At 42.0% G+C, this 20,562-nt stretch overlaps 1 protein-coding gene across 4 annotated transcripts in view; it reads left to right on the forward strand.

Moving 5' to 3' along the window:
* Window positions 1–20,562, forward strand: part of HDAC4 (histone deacetylase 4) — a 265,600-nt gene that overhangs the window by 82,094 nt on the left and 162,944 nt on the right. For all 4 annotated transcript variants that reach the window (XM_030017328.2, XM_030017329.2, XM_030017331.2 and 1 more), the window contains one exon: window positions 20,137–20,208. In XM_030017328.2, coding sequence (XP_029873188.1) covers window positions 20,137–20,208 — 72 coding nt within the window. The remainder of the gene's footprint in view (window positions 1–20,136; window positions 20,209–20,562) is intronic.

Raw genomic sequence — 20,562 nt, forward strand, 5'->3', positions numbered from 1 at the left:
GCTGGAAATGCCAGGTCCTCTTTATACCATTTTTAATTTTTCTCACCATTTTTTTTTGGTGTATGGTGCATTTACTGAACATGCTGTTACTTGCTGTTCCTGTAAACTAATGGAATATATTATTGTATTAGGACAATAATTGTATACCTATACATGCATATCATCAATACATATATAAGCATTTATATAAATGTGTTAATTGATGTGATAACATTGTCTTCTATATAGTAAGCCTTCTCTTTTATGATCTTCAACATATATAATATGGATTTGGAAAGGCATTATGAAGGAAAAAGCATTATTTTTAAATGTATTTATTTAGAGAGAGAGTTCAAGGCCCGTTATGCATTAAACAAAAATATTCTTTAAAGATGTTAGCTCATAACTCCAGGCAGCATATGTCACCTCTCCAGAGAGTGCTACTTGTGAAAGCAGCATCGCTTGTGAGGGAGAGAATCACTGACTTGAAAAAGACTGGGTTATTTTGTCCAATCTGCTGTAGTTCAGAGCCTTTTCATCTTTGTGGCTATTTAGCAGAGCCAGAAGCATAACCCAGAGACTTGTATCTGTGTTTTCTGCTGGAAAAAAAAAAATTTCACCCAGCAGCATGGGAGAGGAGTGAGTGCTCAGACTTGGCATGGACACTTGTGGTTGCACCAGTGTGGGGTTTCTGGATGCTTTTTCTAGCATCTCCCAATTAATAATTTGATGATTTCAAGCTGCCATCTTCCTACGCGCTTCCTGCCCGCCCTGAGAAGTCTTGAATCTGTTTTGTGGCTTTCTTAAACGTATGTGTAGAATCGCTCTCTGGCCGTTTCAATGTCCTGTAGGGCTTTGGCGCAGCTTCCAAGCAGATCAGAGCAGTAGGATGGCCCATTCCACGCAGTGCCGTGTCCACGAGATCAGCAGCAAAGGTACCAGACTCCCACGTTGTCGGGAATAGGTTGTTGCATGGCCACGTCCGCCTCGCTCTTCGAAAATTTGTTTCACAGTAGTATGAGATGTTAATTTTCATTTGCCCACTCCCCCGTTTGCTGGTAATCTCTTTTCAATGTCTTTCCCCTTCCATGGGAAGGAGGGACCCCTCCACTGGGAGAAGCTTTAATGGACTTCTGATGGCTTTCTGGGAGGTGCTACTTGGCTTTCGGTTGGGACAGACAGAAAGCTGTGGGAGGCTTGGCTTTAAGCTGAGTAATGGGAGATAAATAACTTCAGGTTAAAAAAAAACAAAAACCCAAACAAAAAAAACCCAAACAACAACAAAACAAAACCTGAAATCCCTCTTTTCTGATTACTTCTAGGTAAATGGTACCTTAAGGAGTATCTTAAGCAGTAAAACCAAGTTTCTTAATTTACACTTTTCTAACAAAAAAACCAGTATAACAAAACAGGAGTCACTTAAAAAGCCTTGATTTTTTTGGACATTTTTTGATTACTAAGAATGATGACACTTCTTGGCGTTGCTGTTTTTACAAGTTGGCTTATTGTGTTGCTTGCAAATCTCAGTCTTTGTTTTATTTAGCTGTGGTTTTTAATTTCCTGCTTGTGGTGGGGTACGTGTTTGTCATATGCTCTATAGCTAGGACTGTGCGGCTTGCCTTTCCGCTTGCAGTTATTGGGTTACAGTGGCGTTTGCTTCACAGTTCGGTGTGCAAGCTGGCAGCACGTGGCTATATTCAGCATAACCTGCAGCAGCAGCTCCTGTCAACTTGTGTGCGACTTAGTCTGATGTTTTCAGTGGTCATACATCAGTGTTTAGTTTTGCTTGAACTTGGGAGGGAGCTTTTAAATAAAAACTGTGTTCTTGCTAATGTCTTACCCTTGTTGGGTTAATTCAGTTTTGAAACTACTGTATTAATTTCATTTTTGGAATGGGATTTTTTTTTTTTTTTTTTTTTTGAGGGAAGGAGAAGATCATTGGGAAGACCCTTAGGGCAACTTAAGAAGTCTTCTGATGGCATATGGGCTGTTGGGACACTGCAGCTGGTATCTTAGACTTTCCTGAGCTGAGAATGGGGACTTCACTGTTGGTCCAACACATTTTTGGTTGCATGATGTTTTTGTGGTTCACAGTATGTTGCTTGCAGTTCATCCGCTAAGTTTCCCTGCTTATGAAGGTGAAACCTGGTGACTGCATTGGAGCAAGCTGAGCAGTGCCTTTGGTTGGGAGGTGGATCAGATGTTAAAGCATACAGCAAACCTTCTACCTGCTGTAGTTATTTGGAGACCTCTACAGAACTTTTTTTAGAACATTTTTTTTCTTTTGTAACACACACAAAATATTTCATCATGCAGTCATCTGATTCTGCATTCAGAGAAATCCTCACGGATTTCAGACCTCACCTAGGTGTTAAAACTCCTGAGACTTCTTATTATGCATTAACACTGTCTCCGGACAGACCTCGTGCGCTGCACACATTCGGGTGGCCGCGACATTTACGCAAGTGTAGACCATGGGGTGGTTTGACACTTTTTAGTTCCCTGTGAGACTGCACGTTGCAGGTAAAAGCTTACATGCTCAAAAGGAATGGACGAGTAATACTCCTTAATGTGCTTTTTCATTTCTTTTGTCCTATGTGTCATGGAAACTTCAGCACAGAATAGAGTTGTGAATTTATTTTGGTGCATTTTGGTGTTAAACTTAACATGACTTTTTGTTGTCTGAAGCTGTTCAGCACTGTCAGTCAGGTGAGTCTAAGTATCTCGCAAGTTGTTTGGGGTGAAAGGAGTCTGTACCGGTCGGGTAAGGAGTAGACTGGTGTGTAATTTTATCAAAGCAGCCTGGCACAGCAGGTGGGCATTTTGGCTGTGCAGCCACTGAGCAACATTAATCTTAAGGTAAAAGGGAGGGAGGATGGTGGATGATATTTTTTTGCACCCCCCTGGTACTGAGTGCCTGGTGTTATTTTGAACATATGCAAAGTCCAGCATTTTGGGTTGGTCCCATGGTAACATGGGCTTGCTTCTGCTTGGCTTGGAAATGCGAGTTGCTCCTCAACAGACCAGAGACTAGAAACTTCTGTTTCAAAATGTGCTATTCTCATGTTACTGTGTTTAATGCAATTTAAAATGCTTTTACTGTAGCAAATCTATATTACTAATATTATCTAATATTACTATATTAGACATGGAAAAATGATTGATTGTGGTAAAGTGATGAGAAAAAACCATGATGTATTACATGAGCATTTCAGCTTGTGTTAACCTCCTATTTTGCAACAGAACAGGAAAAAAAGAACTTTTGAGTGTGAGGGAGAAGTTGTTGATTGTACCTTTTTCGTGGTGTTGGTGAGGTTTTCCTCTGCCAGAGTTTTCCATTGCTTTCCATTTTGTCAGGGTGAATCAAAGCAGGCACTGAGGTTAGGTGTTGGGAGCTGTCTTCTGGGTGAGTCACGGTCTCTCTCCCCAAGGTGCATGCTGAAGCTGGTTTCTGTGAGCAGTCTCACTTTCATGAGAATAATACTTTTACTTTCATCAACAACAGGGACTACTGGCAAAGTGTAAACCAGCCTGGGTTTCTCCTAGACATGAAAAGATATCCAGAGGAGTCTCAGGTTTATGAGAAATGCAACAGTTTGGAGACTGAGGATAAAGATTTTGCACTATTTGAAATGCACACATTTTATCCAAAAGGAAACTTGTGTCCCAGCGTCCTGGGTCTCTCAGATGTGAGTTTGGTGAAATGCCTGATCTGAGTGGAGTGTAAGAGACTTTCATTGTGAAAAAGATGGAGAGTGGAAGGAATTGCTGCAGTGGAAGAGCCTGAGTTTGGCAGAAAGACAGAGCTGGAAGCATGCACTATGAAGCCCACGTAACCTCATGGATGAAAATAAAAGGTGCCTAGAGCATAATGTAGAGGAACACATGGCAGCACGCTGCTTGTGGCATCCGACAAAACATCTCTTTGTGCTTCTGAGGTCTTGTGCCTTTTCAGCCGGCCAACAGTGTAGCTCTGCTTTCCCTTCCCATCAAGGTTTCTTTCTTTGAGTAATTCCTAGCACCTTCTCTGATGTCCAGCTATACAGCCAGCAGTTAAAATAGTGCATCCTGTTATGAGAAAAAAATCTGGAAGCAAGCTGGAGAACCTTATTCGAGGGAGCCTGCCTTTGGGGTTGGTTATCAAGCTGGGGGAGCAACCTGGGCTTGTGGCACGAACCGTGTTCAACAAGAAGGTCAGGTACTCCGGAGCTTTCTTGGCCTTCAGTGGTTGTGAGGTCGTACAAGTCGCACTTTTCCTGTTGGCAAGTAAGGTTTTCAGAGAACACCTGAGTGATGATTCTTGTGTTCCTTACCTGCTGGGGAGGACCTTGCTCTGAGTTAATGGCATGAGGCTGGAAATGACTGCCAAATGTGTGTGCTGGTGATTAAGGCAATAAAAGGAAACATTAAATACTTTCTTGGAACAGAAGGTCTGTGTGTTGAAATCTGCCTAAAACCAAAACAAGACCCTCCATGATCCTGGAAAGATCTGCCGCAGCTCCGGCATGAGCTGGCGAGAGCCAGCTGGGAAGAGCTCCTTTATAAACTCCATTGATGGACTGCTACCAAAATTCAATCACAAGCAGTTTAAAAAGTACAGTAATGCCTTTGGGATTTCTGCCTTTCTGACAAGAAGTGAAAGGCCTGTTCTCGCTGTCAGTGTTATCACAACAGCGTGAGAAGTCCCTTGCCATCCTCTTGTGTGGGTATGGACAGATACACCTTTACCTGTCTAACTGGCTTTTGTGGTCTCCATCCAGTGCTCTCTGTACAAAGTGTGTGTTGTCTTTATGGCTCTAATATAAAGCTAGTAATTTCCACAGAAATACTTAGTTTGAGTATTTTAAAATAAAAAAGAGTCTTTTGAGGAATGGCTCCTCATCCTTATCTTTAGTTAAAAATAAGCTTTCGTCTTTGGCACTTTTGCGGGGGTGATTTATTTTGAGAGTGAAGAGCCAGCTTTGAAGTTTGGAGTATGGTCACACTGGGCACAGCTGTTTTGAATTGTGTACATTGTTTTAATTGCTGTTTATTTGTGTACTTCCAGGATCGTTTCAGAGTTTAACTGATGATTTTGATTAAACAGTTGCCCTTTGCTGGGCACAGTCTCTGTTGGCTGTTTTGTCTTAAACACCCTGAATTTGCACTTTGGGAAAGGATTTTGACATCTGGATGTTGGTAATTTTTGGGGTGCCGCACGGCAGCTTCACCCAAAGCAGCACCATGAATTCGGTACTTCAAAACCCTGTAGATCGGTGCTTGTTTCTTTCATATGGACTCTCCCTTTACATGCTGATGGTATCTCAGCTCTTCCTTGCTGGACTATTTCTGGTAGCAACTACTTTGTCTTGATGGTCTATTATATGACTGCACGGAATTAACTGCCCAAACTTTGTACACCAGTTTCTTAAATTTTCATGTGTACCTACTTGAAAAGAGCAAAGCAAGGAATCAAAACTTGTCTTTTTCCCTTTTTGAGAGAGAGGATGGCATTTGAAAAATGTGATTGCTGTTTTCAATGGGCTTCAGGTGAGCTGCAGTTTAGACTGCTAGTAAGCATGGTCAGCTTGTCTCTGATCCTTAAAATGTTTGACTAAAAGGATTTTTCACTGGTGAGCAACAGATTTTATACTGTTACAGTAACAGGCTTGGATGTGGAGAAGATACCACACGTGAGGATGAGTTTCTTGGGAAGGTAGAGCTGCAGAGGCTGTGCAGGTACCCAAGGAAGATGTGTGTGGGTGGGTGAGTTGACAGACCGGCCAGGCCTCCATCTGACTGCTGGCTTTTACCCCAATATAGCGGTACGACCTGAAATGAGTCCCTGCCTGCTGTAATGCAAATATATATTTAAATACAAGTTCTTAGGATGAAGTATTTGACCTGGTGGAAAAAACAGGTAACAGGTAGAAGGAAGCAAGGCATTTGCTTTCAGACCCAATTGAGCTGGCCCTGGCACTGGGTAGGTGGGGAACAGGCTGATCTCACTCGGGATGGGTTAATTGTAACTTCTACCAGTCTGATGGGTGTATGTGAAAATGGAGGGAACTGGATTTAAACAAATCGCAGTGTCCTACATAATTCAAGCCCTGGGGGAGAGGGGAACCGGGGTTACTGTGATACATGGGGGATAAAGATGCAAGGCACCAGCACTCATGGAGTTGTTGCCGAGTGTGTTGTCCTGATGCTTGTTGAATAAGGTTGGTGTGACAGCAAGGAGGTGAGAAGAGCCCTCTCAGGGTCTTGCTTAAGCTTCTGGAGTTGTAGGTCTCTGATAAGCTGTGTGTAAAGCAGACATGTCCAGTCCAGCTTCTGTGACAGTGCTGTTTGTTTTTTGCCTTTGCAAACTTTTGCGGATCTCTGAAGGATTTTTTCACTTGTGTGGGGTTTTTCCCCAGTATTTTAGCTCTTGTTTTGTAGAAGAAAGGCTTGATGGAGCATTCTGAAAGGTTGAAACTTGAAGCCTTGCACTCTGACAGCCACCTGGGACCCAGCAGCTCCATCAAACCCAAGTCGTGCTCTGTTTGCTGACGGTCCTGTTTCCATGTCTCTCTATTTATTTTCCTCAACAAAAATTTCTCCTTTTTTTCCTCTGCTCTTTCCAATTCTGCCATCCACTTAAGAAGCTGCAGCTTGTAAGGCAAGAAGGCATCTGCTTAGTAGTGAAATTGTAGATGGTTCCTGTTGCCAGCAGTGTCCAGGGAGGGGTCCAAGCATCAGTTTCCTTTGCCTCTTTTCTCCCTGCCCTCTGCTTCATCCAGGAATTTTCCCCAGGTTAGCCTGCTTTCTGAAAGCATTAATGTAATGGGTTGATGAGTAATTATTATCACTTCCCTTTTCTGCTGTGGAAAGGATCAGAACTCTTGGACACAGCCTGCCTTGGAAATAGTTTCATGGATGAGTCTTATTTAGCGTGTGTGCTAGCAAAATGCAGGGGTAAGGAAGGAAACCCATGCCGTTTGGTTCATATAACATACAGTTGCTTCCCTCTTTAAAAAGGCAAGCCTTTTCTCTGCTTGGTATCTCATTAGCTTGAACATAGTGTCCTGTGTGGCCAGGAGCTGGAATCTTATTTGAAGCTGTAGAAGACCCAGGCTATCTTTCAGCTGGATTTCTTCCTGACAGTTTATTCAGCTGGAGAGAAAGGAAAATTAAGCAGGTTATTGAACCTTCTCTCCTGCCTTTAAAATGTGCTTCGTAGGTCTCCTTCTGCTGACAATTGCAGATAATTTCAAGGTTTTTTTTTTTTTTCTTTCCTCTCTTCATTTTTGTATCACCAATCACCAGTTTTTAAAACCTACTGAAATATTAGTTTTGATTAAAGTGGCATTATATCTGTGTATTTGTAGCTATCAAATGTGAATTCATGTGTTCTGAATAGTCCGTGATTGTGAAATGGCCGGATGCCAGCAGCACCTCTCCGGTTGAATGCCAAGGGAGTCCTGTGGAGTTTGCTTTTTTTTTAGTGCTGAAGTTCATGGGATCTGTCTCAGCAAATTAAGCACCTCACATTGATAATACTGGTCTCCTGTAGAAATATTTATCTCTGATTGTGGAATACTGGCTTTACCCCATTCACGTACCATGAAGGATGGAAAGTTTTGTTCACTTTTGATAAAAGGCTACATTAAAACTTTAAAAAAACCCAAACAACCGAACAACCACCATGCAGTTAGCAGGGAGCAGGAATATTTTGAAGAATGGCCCTTGAAGGAGACTGTTGGCTGAACATAATATTCCAGAGTTAAGTTTAATGCTGGGACTATGCTAATTTCTTGAGGACAGTCACCTTTTCAGATGGATAGCACCCTGCAGATGGTGGCAGATTGTACCCTCCTCCACTCTTGCCAGGAGCGTGTGCTCACTGACAGAATAAAAGCAGTAAGGATGAAGCTATCCATAAGAGTTGATGAATCCCTTGCCTTTAAAATTGTAGTGTTTTGTGCCAGGGAAAATATCTATGAATATATTTATAGCAATAAACAGCGTAGTCTCGGTTCCTTCTTTGCAAGTGGGGAAATTGCTGTTCCACCATGTCTGTGAAAGTGGAATCTACTTTTAGATGCTTTGAAATGGTAGTCTCTTTTTTTCTCTGGGATTTAAAAATATCCAAAGTCCAAATTTTAAAAATCTGTACATTCATCGACATGAAGATATTATATACAGACTATCTAAAGCTGGTAGATAATGGCTGATACTATATCAGGAACAGGTAGACTGGGACAATTTTCCTGCTGCCTGGTGTTAATAGTCATTGACTTTCTATCAGATGAGGCTGGGACAACAGGGAAGTGCTGTGCAAAGTACCAGGTTGGTTCTGCATGTAGTGTCTCATCTGAGATGGATTTAACATCAGGACGTAGCGGGATCCTGCAGACCCCACCATAAGTCTCCCGGCACTCTGGGGAGACAGGGACACAATGATGTGTTTTACTCCCCGTGTGGTGGAAACCCTGACCTGTCCTGTTGGGGCTCGAGGTAGCGCTAGGCAGGAGAAGGTGTTGGATGCCCACCACCGAGTACCTCCTGATGTTGGCTGCACAAGAGAGACTGTGGGAAATGATTGGGTAAGCTAAGCCTAAAATAGAGCCAGGTCTCTGACATAGTACTGTCCTGGTATGGCATGCTTAATGGTGACTGTGTGTATGAAATAAGATAGCAGTCTTTTCTGCCTGTAACTGGAGATGTAAAACTGTCGGGTATTCAGAGTGACCGGTGGCTGCGTGCAGGAGGAGATTGCCTACGGGAGGTGTTGAAGCTCTCAAATGGAGGCTGAGCCGGCTCCTACCTTAGGAGTCAGAGCGCATTCGGGAACGGTTGAGACACTGGTGTTCAATACACCTTTGTGGTAGGCTGCATTTCCTAGGTAGGTGTTTGGCATTGAATGGGAGCAGGTGTATTTCTTGGTGGTCCATCTTGCCTGAGTAAGACTGAGTAATCTCTCAGACTACCAAGGTGCGACAAGTGATCAAGACATGGGATACTTGTTTTGCTTCTACTGGAAGTGTGTGCTCGAGCTTGTCTGTAATTGGACTTTGTGGTTATTTTCGCTGTACCAAATGAGCTGATTTTGAAACTTGTTACAGAAGAATAGAATGAAAACCAACATTAAATATGGATATTTTTGGCTTAAAAGGAAAAATCCACATCAAAAGTGTACTATACATGCTATTTCTTTAATGTGGTAATTCTTTCCTTTGTATTTTATTTTTTCTTCACTTAATGCTTTGTCTGTCTGCAGGATGGTGGAAAGGCTGGCTGTAGGGGGTTCTGACTTTCCTTGCCCAAAGGGGGAAGCAAGTCTACTGAAATGGCTAGCTGTTCCTTTTTGCTGTAGTTATGTCAGACCACTTTCAGTGAGCTTTATCTCGTTGATCTAATGCATAGGTTACCACAGACCTTAGATTACTTGCATTTACATGTAAATGATTATTTTATTACCATGGATTTCCAAAATGACATATCTTTCAAATTTTGTGGAGTTGAAGTCATCAGAGTCTGCTGAAGAGACTGAAGATTGTCATGTTTAGTTGGAGTTGTGTTATCCTCCCCCTGCAAAGAATTAAGGAAAATAATGGCATAAGAAGTAGAACACAATGGTTTTATGATTTGGCATTTGAAAAGTAGTGTATTGTCATTTGGATATTGCTCTGTAAACACCTTGAGGACCACAGCATTTCCTGTTTTAATGCATCTTAGGTATTTGGCTTCTAGGATAACTTCCTAGTAATATATTAAAGGTTGCTTTTCTAACCAAAGTGGGATCTACTGGATTTATCTTTACTAGGTTCTGGATAGGAAAGCAGTGAGAAGCTCTTGTAGACGTTATACCTGAGTATCTTCTGACTCTTTTGTGAAATATTCATGTAGATTATAATGCAAAAGAAAGCTTGAAACCCATCATAGTTCTTGCTTATGGGGTGCTGAGTGCTGTGGTCTGCTGTGGGCTTCAGCAGAACCTGCCATCTGGATCTATGAATGTCTCTGGAGTAATCAGTATTATCAAGGGCTTGAAGGAGGCTTACAATTCCAGATATGTCAACCTCTTGTATAACTGAGGTGGACATCAGCCTGACCTAGTTTCTACTGCATCAAAAGTAAGAAGTCAGAATTATGGCAAATTAAATATATACAAGACCATACTGATGATGTTTATGCATTATGTCACTCACTGGCAATGGAAGGTGGCTAACTTGGATATTAGATGTAGTACTATTAATAAAAAACCCCAACCAAAACAACCCCGTATAAACAGAATTGGATTAGCTTTCATCTAAATGGGTGTTTTCTTGATTATACTTGCAGGCCAAAAGCTAACGTATTTAGAGCCCAACTCAAAAATTTTTTTTTTTTTTTTCTCTCCTCTCCTATGCTCTGTTCTGCCTGTGGAGATCCGCAGCATTTTATTTTTACCATCCACCTTTAAAGTATGAGTAAATAGTGCTTAAATACTACGTTTGTTTTTGTTGAATTCTATAAGCTGTTGTGACGCACTGGATTTTTATAGCAGTGGCAGTTGATTCCAATTGAAACCGTAATTGGTATTTCAACTTGATAGCTGCTGTAAATCTCAAAAAAAGGGAAGAGAAGGATGCTCTCATTTTGTTAGGCTGCTTCTCTTTCGGATGCATAGTGCATCTTCCAGCTCTCTGGGCTAATTAAAATGCCATTACAGTACATGTGGTGCTACAATACAGTCTAGGGAGACTTCCAAAAATAGATTCTTGAGTGCAGACAAATTAGAGAGGAAATATGCACTGAGTATTTTCTCATAGGTTTAAAGAGAAATAATCCATTTGCTGCCTTAATTGCTTTCTTGTAAATGTTGAAGACTCTTTTTTTTTTTTTGTAAATTTCAAATGAGTAGACAAATAAATAATATGTCCATGATAATTACTATTCTCTTTACTAATATTTTAACTTGTTACACGCTATAGCCATTAATATGCAAGTCAGGATGTTTTAGTGGACTGTGCTTAACAGTCAGGGACAGAGGCTTCTACTCCTCAGCGATCCTATTTTAGCTGTCTGGTGTCCCAAGGCTACAAGGTTAGTGCATGGTCTGGTTTTAGAAATACAGCAATACAATTGACCAGAACCACCCACTCACCCACCCCAAATCCTGCCAAGAAGTAGCCCAGATAAATACTGTTTGCATGTTGTTCAACAAAACAACCCCCCAACTCGTGTATAAAATGCAAGATACTTTTTATAGTGTGACTGTGGTACATATATACTGATGGTAGGGAAAAAACTAGATGTTCTTGGGCCTGGAAGAGGCCCATGAAATTGCCATGGGATTACACATGTAACAGAGACAGTGCATAACTCCCTGGGCAGTGCCAGTAAGAGTGAGGAGCTCTCATTTTTCACAGCATGTACCTCCCCGTAAGCTGCTGACAGCAGCCTGATGGCAAGGGACGAGCCTTGCGCTGGCTTGCAGACCACTGTGCAGCCTTAATCAGAGGGAAGGAGCTGAGAGAAGGGGAAGGCATGAAGAACAACAGCTCCTGAAGGTGATAGCAAGTGCCATGCAGGATCAGCTCTGTGAAGTTCAGCAGATTATGCTGATGGTGTTGTATAGAGGCCATGTGGGGTTGTTTTGAAGCTTGCTTTAGGACTGCCTTTAGTCCAGTCCCTCGGATACATGTCCCCATTAGTGGCTGGAGTGTGTTAGGCTGGGTGTTTTGGGTTGAGTTTGAGGTGTATCCCCCCCCCCAAAAAAATGCAGTCTGTGTGCTCAGACTGCTCCATGATGCAACCAAAAATATGGGATGTGGAAAAGTATGGGAAGCAGGGCAGCCAGGGACTTGCTACAAGAGCCCGCTCCACATCCAAAGTGAAAGCTGATCCTGCCAATGCTCCTCTTTCAACGTAACCCTGGTCAAGCATGCACTAGCTCATCTCTTGAGTGAAGACAACTGTGAGCCTGGTTCTGTCTTCGAGCCTTTTTACGAAGTGCAGTATTGTTGTGTTTAAGTGTCTTTCAGTTGTATTGTGAAGCAGATGGGAAGGTGGCATGGTTGGAGAGAAGGGGAATGGATCTTTCTTTTCTTTGTGAGACAAGTTCACAATTGTTTTACTAGAAAGCAGTGAGGAGAACAAAGTAATTGTTTGCTTGATGACAACTACAAATTCAGGAGTCATTGATCCAGAAACATCCCCTTTCTCTCTGTCCTTAGTGAAAGCTTTATTTTAAATGTGGATGCACGCTCTTGAAAGGATGTGGTTGGGATAGTCTCTCAGATGCCAACTGATGGCTATTTATCCTGGGCTTACTGTCAGCTGCCTTGTTTTGCCTGAGGCTTTTTATTGATTGGGCACTGAGAAATTACAGCTTCTTTCTATTTTGGCTTGGAAGGCGTGGGGGCAAGCTTCTGACCTGTATCTTCCTGGGATAAAAATAGCCAAAATAATCTGGTAACTGCCTTGCAAGTGGTTTGCAAAGAAACGATTATCAGATTCATCACCAGTCACTTGGACTGTTGCAGATGTCTTATTGGGATGTCTTATTGCTCAATAGTTTTCCTCTGCCCTCCTTTTTCTTATCTAGGAACTGGAAATATGCAAACAAAAAGCTCTAGTTTCTACTGTATTACTGAGAACGGTAGAGTCCATCGGAGGTATTGCAATTTGCGTGCCAAGCCCACCCCAAAAACGGCTTGGAAAAGAACCTGAAGCTGTGAATGGCAAGTGGCAGTAGCTGCCTTGTGTGGAGGATGTGGACTGGCGGTTCAATGGCAAGGTCTCAGGTTTTAGCACTTGTTGCTTACAGGGGGCGTAATTCCTCGCCTTCTCAGAAATAGCCGATTGCTGCTATGTAGTGAAGTGTTGTCCAGAAAGTATGTAGCTAAAGACAACCAGAAATGTATCTGGTCGAGAGGTCTCAAACTCCCTGCATTAGCAGATAATTGCTCATCCTGAAAAAGTCTCAGGGCCACTGTATCATCTTTCTTCAACTGAGAACAGGCTGATGTTGGAAAAACTACCAAGTTCTGCAGACCCTCTATCTCATTTTTTTTAAAATCTTTTCTCAGAGGTTTCTCCTTGATTGCCTACAATTCATCTTCTGGTGTTGAATCTGAAACCGAGGGCAGCGCTTTCGCCACAGAGGGTGTCACGTCCCTGAGTAATGACCTCCCCTGCCTTGCATATGCACCTGCTAATGCATCCTGGAATGAACTGATGTCTTCTGCATCATTGCCAAATGGTGGATGCTCAGTTTTGTAAAGTCCTTTGGCTTTTCTTTGTTGTATCCTTGCTTTGCCATGTATTTCTCGTTAGTAGTTGTACATTTGACTATTAGTAATAATATCATCATCATCAAGGTGGTGGGGTTTTACTCATTTGTCATTGAACCTTGCATCCATCCACTTTCCAACTTGTTGAATTTTGCATCTCGTGCTCCAAATGGGGATCTCTGTGATGTAAGGGAAAACCTGAGTTTTAAATGCAACTTTACTGCTTTTACCAGTAAATTGTGAACTACCACAATACACTGGATATAACAGATCCAGAAGTAGATGGTGACTAATGGGCTTTTTAAACCAGGTGTGTACTTGATTTAGGGCGATTCATGCAGACCTGATTTTCTTACTGACGTGCTCCATGTAGCCTCTCAATGTGGATTGTTGGTTTTTGGTTTTGTTTTTCAGGGTTTTTTGTTTGTGTTTTTTAAGAAAACTTGGGTAAAATCAAAACTATTTTTGCCAGTTTGCCAGCCAGACATACTGACAGAGAAACAAATCATTTGCCTGCCTTCAGCTTCACCTTGATCCATCTGTCTTGCTTTTCCTGTTACCTGATTTTTTGTTCTGCCTCTTGAAATTGTCCTTTCTTTCAGGAAATGAAATCCTAGTTGCCAATGCCGATTTTCTGCACCTCTTCCTCCTGCCTTTCTCTCCTGTCTTTCTTAAAATTTTACTTCTCTTGCTCTGTAGGACTTTTCTCCTACTCTGGGTGTCCTTTAAAGATAATTGTTGGTTGTTCATCACTTTACTCAAGGCGTTCAAGTAGGCCAGGGTGATTTGCATCAGGTTGAAAGATCTGAATACATGGAAAACTATTTAAATAACCTCTTCGTTCCCAGTTCTGCCCTGCATTTTTAAACTCATCAGAGTTAATTATAGTAAGGCTGCTTACAGTTTTCTGTAAGAGCTCACTGAATGCTTCAACCTTCTGTTTTTGTTGTGTTTTTTTTTTTTAAAGTAATAAAGCTGTACTTCCCTGTCCTCCTTTGCTTTGTTTTTGCCTTGGATGATGTTGTTCGTTTTGCTGCTTCATCTTTTCTGAGGGTTTTTATCCGTGCATGTTTCTGTCTTATTCTGGAGCGTTCTGTAGCCATCTTGTCTTTGTTTTTCTATTTTCAACATGTTTAAATCCTGCAAACCCAGCTACTTCCAAACCTGTCCTGGCTATATTTTTAAAGTAACTTAAACAACTCTTTGGAACAAATGAAGATAAAAATAAAGTGTTCAAGTTCCCATCAATGAATAATGGCTTCATCTTATTAATTAATGAGTAGAAATACCCATCTGGAAATTAAGCTACACTAAATGTTCTCTAACTCGAGCCATAAATCAGACAGGCTGGTGTCTGCCTCCTTCCAGGCTTGATGGACGGTGCAGTTCGTCTTTCCCTTCCGAGCATCTTGGACTGGACAGTCTGCAGCCATCGTTTCATCGCCGGCTGCCATCAGCCCAGGGATTAATCTGCCCAGTTCAGCCTCCCTGGTGCAGCTGGGACAACTCACCCCTGTGCTTTTCTGATATTTTTGGTGAAATCTTTAGATTGATTCATACAGAACCGATTCAAGAGGACATTTTCTTGACAATTATTTTTAGTAGCTTAGGAAAAATTTGGCTAGTAGAGAGCTTGAAAATACTTTGTAGGTAATCTGGTTTGTCTCAGTACTATTCAAAGCAGGGTTTGTGGCTTGTAAAAGAGTCAAATCGTGATTGCAAGGTTTGACCTCTTTGCACTTTCTTTGCTTGTCCATGGCAGTAACACAAGCTGCTTCCCTTCCCTGTCTGCTCTTTGGGAACTACAGAAGCACCCCTGTGATCTCTTCTAGGCAGTAACAGTGATAAAACTATACAGCTGTGTGTGGCACAGATAATTTTAGTGTCTTCTGTGTTTTTCATTTAGTTTTGTAATTGCCAAAGCTTTCTCTGTAAATACGTGGTGAAGCGTGGAGGGAATTGGAGCTGAATACTTTGTAAAGGTAGGAGGTGGGGGTAAAACTTTTTTGTAATGGAAGCTGATGGTATTCTTTTTGGCATTTGCAGACCCAGACCACTCTTCATCTTAGTGCTTTCTAAGTGTTGGCGTAAACCATTGTGCTTTTCCCTTGTCACACAAAGGTCAATTATACATCAATTGATTTAGGAGAGAGTCTCCAGTAACAGTGGTAAGAAACCACAGTGCAGCAGTAGCAGAAAACACGCTTTTCTTGAGGCTTAGATCCCCCCAGGTGACCAGTTTATCTTCAGGGTGATGGCGCAACAGGATCTGTGAAGCAGTGTGGTTGAATATGCAAAACATAGGGATTTTTTTCTCTTTTAAAGTTATAGAGAGAGCAAATAATCACAGCCTAGGACTCCAAAACCCTCCATCTTTCATTGGTCAGATCTCAGGATTTTTTTAACAGATAATTCTTTAAAAGTTTGACATAGGTTTAGCTTATCTGTTTGAGAGAAGGAATCAACCGAAGCAAGAGCTTTTGTGGGCAGCAGTATTGCTGAGCCAGGAGGAATCCTGGTATATTGGGTGCATGCATTTTAGTACTTGATCAAAATTTGGTGTAGCACAGTTAGGATTTTAAAGCCTTCCTTCAGACCGGTGTAAGGGACTCTTCTTCTCCTTTCAGAAAGCTTAAGGTTTTTGGTTGCTTTAGTTTGGGTTTTTTTGGTCAGTATTGTGTTGGCACTAGACAATGATGCTTCATAAATGCAGTGGAAATTTACATTTCCTAATAAACTGATTGCCTAGGCTCTTGAAATTAAATTACTTCTTTGCTTCTTGTAGCATCTTTAGCTCGTTTTAGGAAGCTGAGGAGAGGACAAGAATGTTTAACTGCTTCAAGAGGCCAAGTTTGTGTTCTGGGATTTTTTAGTTTTGTTTTTGGGCTCCAAAAGCCAAGCTAACTCTGCATGTGGGGCAAAGTTTTGAGTCCAAGATGCTCAGCTTTTTGTCGAGTGAAGCTCATTGATGGTACGAAACATCACAGCTTTGGGTAGTACTGTGCAACCACCACAATCCAAAGCAAAAGAATTTTTTGCATCCCGAGTAGCTGACCCAATGTAGGACTGCACTGATTTTGGGGAATCTCCTGCAGTATCCTGACAGCAAGTGGTATCTGAAACCAGATAGACTCTTCCTGCATTTGTGGAGGTGGCTCGAGTAAGATTTTTCGGCTTTGGCATACAGCTGTTGGGATGCTGCTGGGAAAAGGATACCACTTGAGTTCCACCTTGGAGATTCTGGTTACAGAACATAGGCTTCTCTTAAATATGTGCTGTTTCTGCAGTGAGGCATAGTAGCTGTATAAAATGAGCTTGAAACCTCTCTGAGGTTCTGACTTTTTCATTGCTGCTCATGTTTTGTAGTAACAGAGAAGGTACATGTATGGGGAGCAACAGAGCAGAATATGTGTTTGCAGCTACTTCAATTAAAAAAACAAACAAAACCCACCCAAAACTCCTCTAGGTGCTAGAAAGCAAGTAAATGGAAATGTCTTCAACACTGCTTTGCTTCTCAGCATTTTATTAACTATGGAGATGCTAGGGATGCTTGTTCCCACTGCGGGGCTACAGCCTGCAACCACGGCGTGGGGACGCCCTGGTGCTACAGCTGTGATGGTTAGGTGCTGCAACCGCTGCGCAGCAACCCATGGGCTTGCGTGTTCATTCACCCCTCCCCATCAAGATGTGGATGTGCATTTGCAGAGGGAGTGAATGCAGGTGCCCAAGGCATGGCCCGGGTCATCTGATGGGGCTGAACGGACCTGCCTGGATGTGCAAGCTCCTCTTCTGCAGCCGGAAGATGATGCACCTTGTGGTACCCACCTGCAAGTTGCACGAGAGAGGAGGACACAGAGGGCTGGGAAAGAAGGTGGTAGTTTACTGGTAGCAAGTAGGGTGAAGTGATTATGATCTGGACATATCTACCCAAAGGGTTTTCAGAGCAGGGGAAAAAAAAAAAAAACCTAAAAAAAACCCCAAAACCCAAAAAAACAACTTCTACAGGTAGCGTATTTGCTGTGTTGCGATTGCTGCGTGCGTGTGCTTAGCGTGGTGAGTGTGAGATAGCTTGCTCTTCAAGGGGAAGGCAAGTGATGTGTCAGCTTGTGTGTTTACATCTTATTTTAACATTTTTTTAATCTATACTAGTAGCCTGGGAGAAGAGGTACCTTATACAAATATCTCCTGATAAACTGCCTCTTTTTTTTTTTTTTTTAAAATAAATAGAGTTTTTTTTTTTATCACTCAATACAGCAAATACAGAACCTCAGTCTTAACGCAGTTTGGTTTCACTTCCAGTGTTTAAGGTGTCAGTGCTTTGAAAGATGTTCTTAAATGTTCTTCTGTGATTACTCTATTACTCATTTTGAAATAAAGATAGAAGAGTGTTGGTTTGTGGTTGGTTTTTTGTGGTTTTTTTTTTTTTTAATTATTTGAAAAATGTAGGCACTTTATTTCTTAGAATTAAAAAAAGTCTTAAAAATCCCCACTAACCAACAATTTTGCTAGTGATCTTTGATGTACTGGTAAGACTGAAAATTCACAACAGTGGGGGAAGAAGTCCACGGACAACAAAATAAAAAGCCTGTATCAGTTGGGTCAGCTTTGAAGTGTGTTACCTGCTTCATGCCGGTGCCCTTCCGTGGTGTCTGGCTAGCCAGGTGAGCATGCCGAAATAGCTGGTGCTACGGACTTGCACTAGAAATAGATGGGCTCTTGTCAGTTGTTCTCTGCCAGCAGCTTTGTACTGCTGGAGGTGCGAGTTTAATATGTCACTTGTTCAAAACTGCTGGATGTAGCATGAGAAAAGGCACCTTTGCTCCAACAGCCTCACTGCAAATGGGTGTGTTTGTCAAAATTGACCCAGATTTGTGTCTCAGAGCACCTCAGCTGCTGGTATGGGGCTCTGTTTTGTAGATGAGTCCTTCTCTGAAGGTGCATCTTCGTCTGAAATAGTGGAGAAGCTGAAAATACTCTACTCCCTAGGAAGCTGTAGGGGCTCCTGGGACTGTTCTTGCCTCTCCCTGCTGCATGCTCCCCTTTCCCGATGCTCTCTCCGGCCGAGCCGTAGCGTGTGCTGGAGCGGGTACGTGTGCTGTGCTGGCTGGCCGCTGGGGCGGCTGCTGCTTCGTTGCTAGGAGAGCCCAGCAGAGTGATTTTTTTTTTTTTTTTTTTCTTTTTTTTTCCTTCAAGCCGCTGGCAGGCTGAACAGATGAATTTTGGGAGCTGCTCGTGGTCCCTGGGTGATGCTGGCATGTTCAGCACAGAAACGTAGTGAAGGTTTCAGCAGCAAGTAGAGATGCAGTTCACCAATGAATTAAAAAATTACTAGTGAGGGCTGAGATAGCAAATGCCTGTCTTATAGGAAAAACAAGGCTGTAAAACCTGACATTTTAGTAACTATGGAGGATCATATTTTTTTTGCTATCCATTTAGGCTTTTTGATCTGCAGTGACCACTGGGCTGTGAATCTGGAGAGGCTGATGGCTGAATGTTATTTAAAATAGTGATGTTTTGCTCTACCCCTTCAATCCAGTTGCCGCCTCATTTATTGCCATTTGCTGCTGCTTGTGCAGGTGAAGCTCGGCTGGCCAAGTGTCATCCCACTGATGCTGTAGGTTGGCCACTCAGGTATGGGAAGCCCAGCCACTCTCTTGGCTCTAGAAGTAACAAGGCAAAAGCCAAAAAAATTATAATGCGAATAATCTGTATTACTTTTTTGAGAAGGAGAACTCAGCATGGTTATAGTTTAATTTATTGACATATTGCCTGAAGCTGCACTGATGCTTGGGTATGATCACTGGAGGCAAACCCATGCAAGTGATGGAGAAGACCCAACTGTGCTTTCTCTACAGAAACCTAGAATGAAGAAAATAGGGAGAAGAAAACAAAGTGTGATTTTATTTATTTTTTTTTTTAACTTTGTATGTTTTTTGATGTTGCAGTGACATCTTAACATTTTTGTAATGCTGTCCTTTGCTTTGAGTGAGAGAGATGGGGTGGCTTCTTTGATGTCTCCAGACAGGGTTTGGCTTGATTGTATCTGTGCTGCAGCACAGAGCGCAGAAAGGCGTTAGAGGAGAACAAGTGAGACAGAACTGGCAAAGGTAGAGATATATACAGTGGAACAAATGGGTTTGAGATAAGTTTTCTGTATTCAAGTATTCATAATCTAAGTACTGAAAACATAATTTAGCATTTTTTGCTTCAACTTTTTTTTGGTGGGGGCAGATAGGTGACTAGATCATCTGGTCTGGCAGTCCACAGCAGCAGGTATTGAGTTCTTCTGTTTTAACTCTACCTGAATGCAAGATACAATCTTTGAAATATTTTAAATAGAGAACTGCTTCAGCAAGATGGATTTCTGCATATCATTTACAAAGTATGTTTTTAATGCCTTTCTGAAATCCAAACTTATGCAAAATGGGGCTTGTTATGCATGTCTATGCATTTTAATCTCCTGCAGTGATTTGTCAGTTTTCCTTAACATCTCCCTGGCATATTACAGCCATTCTTCAACTTTGCTTCACAGGGCTGCATTTCTGTCTTAACTCACTCAGTTCTCCGAGCAAGGAATGAATTGCAATTTAGTTATTGTATGGTAAGGTTTATAAGCTGATGTGCCTATTTACTTGGATTGGGATCAGTACCAGTTGTGGATTTAAAGACTGGGAAAACCTGGGTGTAATTCAGGCTGCAGTATCTTTTATGCTTTAGTGTAAGCAGTTGTTGCGCAGCTGTTCGGTTAATGTTCTTGTTTCTATTGATTTGTGCTACTTGTGTGTTTCTGTTTTACGTTGATAATTTGTTAGTAATTTTTTTTGTTTGTTTCTGCTTGGAATGTCTAAAATAGCTCAGCTAAGCAAAGAGATGATGTGACTTTTTTTTTTTTCTTTTTTTTTTCCTCTCTTTCCAGATGGGCTTTCTGGCAGAGACCAGCCAGTAGAGCTGTTGAATCCACCTAGAGTGAACCACATGCCTAGCTCTGGTAAGAAGAAACTTTTATTAAACATTGTTCCTATTCTGGGAATGCTGTAAAGTATTCTGCAGTTTTATCTTGCAAGTGGGAGAGCAAAATGCAAATATGAAATGCTGGAACAAAGTGTGTTAGAACTTGCACACATCTACTTTCCCAGGCTGGGCAAGTGGGATTTGGGAGTGGAGAAGAGGATGGAGCACCAGCCTTAGGAGTCTTAAATAGCTCAGTCCTTACCCTTGGCAGGGGGCTAAGGAGAGCCTAACCTGCTTGGAGCTGCTTGTTTTTCCTTAGAAAGGAGAGGATAGCAGAACAAAGCAGCACCTTATGAGTCTTTTCACAGCCTTAAAAGGAGCACTGCGAGGC

The sequence above is a fragment of the Aquila chrysaetos genome, chromosome 6, assembly GCF_900496995.4.
Source record: "Aquila chrysaetos chrysaetos chromosome 6, bAquChr1.4, whole genome shotgun sequence".
NCBI lineage: Eukaryota > Metazoa > Chordata > Aves > Accipitriformes > Accipitridae > Aquila > Aquila chrysaetos.